This window comes from Perca fluviatilis, chromosome 8 (genome assembly GCF_010015445.1).
Source record: "Perca fluviatilis chromosome 8, GENO_Pfluv_1.0, whole genome shotgun sequence".
Lineage (NCBI taxonomy): Eukaryota > Metazoa > Chordata > Actinopteri > Perciformes > Percidae > Perca > Perca fluviatilis.
Genome location: NC_053119.1, coordinates 1,635,420 through 1,640,419, shown reverse-complemented (window position 1 = coordinate 1,640,419; position 5,000 = coordinate 1,635,420). Strand labels below are relative to the sequence as shown.

Below are 5,000 nucleotides of genomic sequence, written 5' to 3'. Positions count from 1 at the left end.
TCTTCTTTATATTTCAGTAAAACCAAACCTAATGAATCCAGCAACATGAACACGATGTCTGAGATGACTCTCTCTCCGTTACCACGGTGAGCCGTGACTCTCTCTCTCCGTGGTAACAGCTCGTCGTGGTTAACAGGACGTATTATGGGATGGACGTACCTGGGGATGTTGAGGAAGAGCAGACACTGTAACTTCAGATCCTGGACTTTGGCCGTCAAGTCGGTGCCGTCACACTGGGGGAGAGGGAAACACACACACTGTACTCACAAGGTACACACACTGTACTCACAAGGTACACACAAGGTACACACGTCAAATACGCCGCACTTTCGCCGCATAAATTGCCGATTTCCGCGCAAAATATGCTGGGCTTGCATGATTTCATAAACCCCGCATTTTTGTTGTGAAAAAGTCCCGTAATATATCTCAGCAGAAAGTTGAAAAATGTTGCGTTTACTTCACACAAGAGCAGCCATTTCCCCCTGTTGCCATGGGAACGTTATGAAGTGATGTTATTAGAGTACTCACAGTGTACTCACAGAGTACTAACCCTTACATCAATACTGCGATTCAATGACCAACGACCCAACATGATTGATGCTAAGTAAAGACATCCATCATTAGGGCTGAAACCATTCCTCCAGGGCTCATGTGTCAAACTCGAGGCCCGCGGGCCAAATCTGGCCCCTTGCAGATTTAGATCCGGCCCATACATCAACTTGGGTTCATGATAATATTTTGGCCCTTCTAGTTGTGCGCCAAACCAAAAACACAGGACAGTGTTTTTTTAAACTACCAATTACTTGACATTCAAAGCAGAATTTGGGCAGATTTGCTGACTCTGAGACTCAGAAATTCCCCCAGAAGAAGAAGAGAGTTTTCATATTCAGGCTGAGAAACTAAATGATAAATTCTACGATGGCTAAGGAACTCTTTTGATGAATTTTGTAGGACTTCATGTCAACAAAAATGTCGGAAAAATCAACAAATTTACAAAAAGGTGACAAATGTCTGAGAAAGCCACAAAAACGTCTGAACAAAAATGAGGAATAAAGCCACCAAAATGTTAAAAAAAAGTAACTATAGCTCCGTGTCTGGCCCTCGGTGGGATTCTCTTTTTCCAGCGTGGCCCTCTGGGAAAATGAGTTTGACCCCCCTGCTCCAGGGACTCAACAAAACAACCTCCCCACGCAGATTTTCGCCCTTTCATACTACTCATTACGGCGTCAAGTCACACGCAATCACAAGGTAACGTAAGTGTCCAAAATTTGTGTGTGTATGTATGTGTGCATGCGTGTCTGTATGTGTGAGTGCGTGTGTGTGTGTGTGCATGCAATGTGTGTGTGTGTGTGTGTGTGTCTGTACGTGTGAGTGCGTGTTTGTGAGTGTGTGAGCGTCTGTACATGTGTCTGTATGTGTCTGTGTGTGTGTCTATATGTGTGTGTGCGTGCTAGTTTGTGTGTGTGTCTGTGTGTGTGTGTGTGTGTGTGTGTATGTGTGTGTGCGTGCACGTGTGAGTGCGTGAGTGTGCGTGCAATGTGTGTGTGTGTGTGTGTGTGTATGTGTGTGTAAATCCATTTGATTGCTAGTAAAGATGAGAGCTCATCCGCCCAGTCGGGCTGATTGGGTTAGTGGGTCATTATAAGAGACCTGACCTGACGTATTTTACTCAGTCAGGTGATTTAAGGCGTTGTGCGTACAGGTGGCGTGACAAAGACGGCGAGAAAGAAAATAGCGAGGAAGAGAGAGGCCAGAGAAAGAAACCAGAACGTGTAGAGCTGAGTAAAACCAGATTGAGGAAAGGAAAGTCTGCAGATGTTCTGTGCTGCAGTACATGCAGATGAACGTCTCCAGGACCTTTAGCCTTTAGCTTAGCACGGCACCATTAAGACCAATAGTATAACAACAGTAAATTTGCCGAGTCATCCTCCACAGCTCCGCTGTCTCTCGGCAACCATCCTCACTTCTGGTTTTAGGAAACGAAGATGGCGTCCACCAACCAACAGATGTTACTCACCACCACTCGGATGTGCTTGGCCAGATCTTTGGAGCTCCGGCTCAGGAAGTCTGAGAAGGCCGTCTGGAAACACACACACACACACACACACACACACACACACACACACAGACACACACACACACACACAGACACACACACACACACACAGACACACACACACACACACACAGGGATACACACACACAGAACAAACACACACACACACACACACACACACACACACACACACACACACACACACACAGACACACACACACACACACACACACACACAGGGATACACACACACACAGAACAAACACACACACACACACACACACAGGGATACACACACACACACAAGAACAAACAAACACACACACACACACACACACAGATACACACACAAACACAGACAGAGACACACGGACGCACGCACGCACACACAGACACACACACACACACATGCACGCACACACACACACACACACACAGAGATACACACACACCACACACACACACAGATACACACACACACACACACACACACACACACATTTGTGTTTGCCTTTTGTGTGTTGTGTCAGACTATGCTACAGTCAGTGTCTTTTAAAAAGAGAAGTTGAGAGATATATCTGACTGTATTTGTGGATGAAAACTGTGTGTGGTATTATATAATAATAATAATAATAATACTGAGGAGGTGACGCATGGTGATGCATCACAATCAAACGGAAAGACTCCCACGTCTAGAAATAACTGGCCACTACAGCCCTGAGTGTGTGAACGGAGAGGAACTCACCCCTGCATAGAACATCTTATTCCTGAAGCGGCTGTTGAACTTCTCGGGGTTGGCCTCTGAAACGACCAATCAGAGAGACTTTAAACACAGAATAATCATCTAATAATCCTCCTATACTGCACTTTATCGGACTCAAACACAGGAAGGAAAGGGGCAGGACGCGCTTTCCATCCATCGCCTGCTGAGCAATCAGCTTCATTAGATGAGATTTTAATTGAATTAGAAACGTTTTCATCGATCCCTGTCGGGTAATCAGCTCACTGAGCAGGAGAGGAGAGGAAGCAGATAAGAATAGCACTAGAGATAACCACCAGGCTCTTTAAAGGGACAGTGTGTGTGTGTGTGTGTGTGTGTGTGTATGTGCATGTGTGTGTGTTTATGTGTGTGCATGTGTGTGTGTGCTTGCATGTGTGTGCGTATGTGTGTGTGTGCATGCGTGTGTTTGCGTGTGTGTGCGCATGTGTGTGCATGCATGCGTGTGTGTGTGTACATGTTAGGGCTGGGCGATATATCGATATAAACAAATATATCGATATATTTTTAAATGAGATATGGAATTAGACCATATCGCATATATCGATATAGTTCAAATGTGATCCTTGCTCCCATAGATATGTCGCCGTGAGGTTCTAAACATACGTCAAAACCCGCCGCCATCTTGGAACAGGGGTCCGAAGCATTCAGATCAACGCTAAAGATGCCGGACTTTTGTACTGCTTAATTACAGTGCCTTGCGAAAGTATTCGGCCCCCTTGAACGTTTCGACCTTTTGCCACATTTCAGGCCTCAAACATAAAGATATAAAACTGTAATTTTTTGTGAAGAATCAACAACAAGTGGGACACAATCATGAAGTGGAACGAAATTTATTGGATATTTCAAACCTTTTAAACAAATAAAAAACTGAAATATTGGGCGTGCAAAATTATTCAGCCCCCTTAAGTTAATACTTTGTAGCGCCACCTTTTGCTGCGATTACAGCTGTAAGTCGCTTGGGGTATGTCTCTATCAGTTTTGCACATCGAGAGACTGACATTTTTGGCCATTCCTCCTTGCAAAACAGCTCGAGCTCAGTGAGGTTGGATGGAGAGCGTTTGTGAACAGCAGTTTTCAGTTCTTTCCACAGATTCTCGATTGGATTCAGGTCTGGACTTGACTTGGCCATTCTAACACCTGGATATGTTTATTTGTGAACCATTCCATTGTAGATTTTGCTTTATGTTTTGGATCATTGCCTTGTTGGAAGACAAATCTCCGTCCCAGTCTCAGGTCTTTTGCAGACTCCATCAGGTTTTCTTCCAGAATGGTCCTGTATTTGGCTCCATCCATCTTCCCATCAATTTTAACCATCTTCCCTGTCCCTGCTGAAGAAAAGCAGGCCCAAACCATGATGCTGCCACCACCATGTTTGACAGTGGGGATGGTGTGTTCAGGGTGATGAGCTGTGTTGCTTTTACGCCAAACATAACGTTTTGCATTGTTGCCAAAAAGTTCGATTTTGGTTTCACCTGACCAGAGCACCTTCTTCCATGTTTGGTGTGTCTCCCAGGTGGCTTTTGGCAAACTTTAAACGACACTTTTTATGGATATCTTTAAGAAATGGCTTTCTTCTTGCCACTCTTCCATAAAGGCCAGATTTGTGCAGTATACGACTGATTGTTGTCCTATGGACAGAGTCTCCCACCTCAGCTGTAGATCTCTGCAGTTCATCCAGAGTGATCATGGGCCTCTTGGCTGCATCTCTGATCAGTCTTCTCATTGTATGAGCTGAAAGTTTAGAGGGACGGCCGGGTCTTCGTAGATTTGCAGTGGTCTGACACTCCTTCCATTTCAATATTATCGCTTGCACAGTGCTCCTTTGGATGTTTAAAGCTTGGGAAATCTTTTTGTATTCAAATCCGGCTTTAAACTTCTCCACAACAGTATCTCGGACCTGCCTGGTGTGTTCCTTGTTCTTCATGATGCTCTCTGCGCTTTACACGGACCTCTGAGACTATCACAGAGCAGGTGCATTTATACGGAGACTTGATTACACACAGCTGGATTCTATTTATCATCATTAGTCATTTAGGTCAACATTGGATCATTCAGAGATCCTCACTGAACTTCTGGAGAGAGTTTGCTGCACTGAAAGTAAAGGGGCTGAATAATTTTGCACGCCCACTTTTTCAGTTTTTTATTTGTTAAAAAAGTTTGAAA

General features: G+C 44.6%; 1 protein-coding gene across 3 annotated transcripts in view; it reads right to left on the bottom strand.

The window, feature by feature from the left end:
• dgkzb (diacylglycerol kinase, zeta b) overlaps positions 1-5,000 on the bottom strand; it is an 82,828-nt gene that overhangs the window by 23,876 nt on the left and 53,952 nt on the right. For all 3 annotated transcript variants that reach the window (XM_039807750.1, XM_039807748.1, XM_039807749.1), the window contains 3 exons: positions 2,802-2,857; positions 2,018-2,080; positions 160-233 (listed from right to left, as the gene is read on the bottom strand). In XM_039807750.1, coding sequence (XP_039663684.1) covers positions 160-233; positions 2,018-2,080; positions 2,802-2,857 — 193 coding nt within the window. The remainder of the gene's footprint in view (positions 1-159; positions 234-2,017; positions 2,081-2,801; positions 2,858-5,000) is intronic.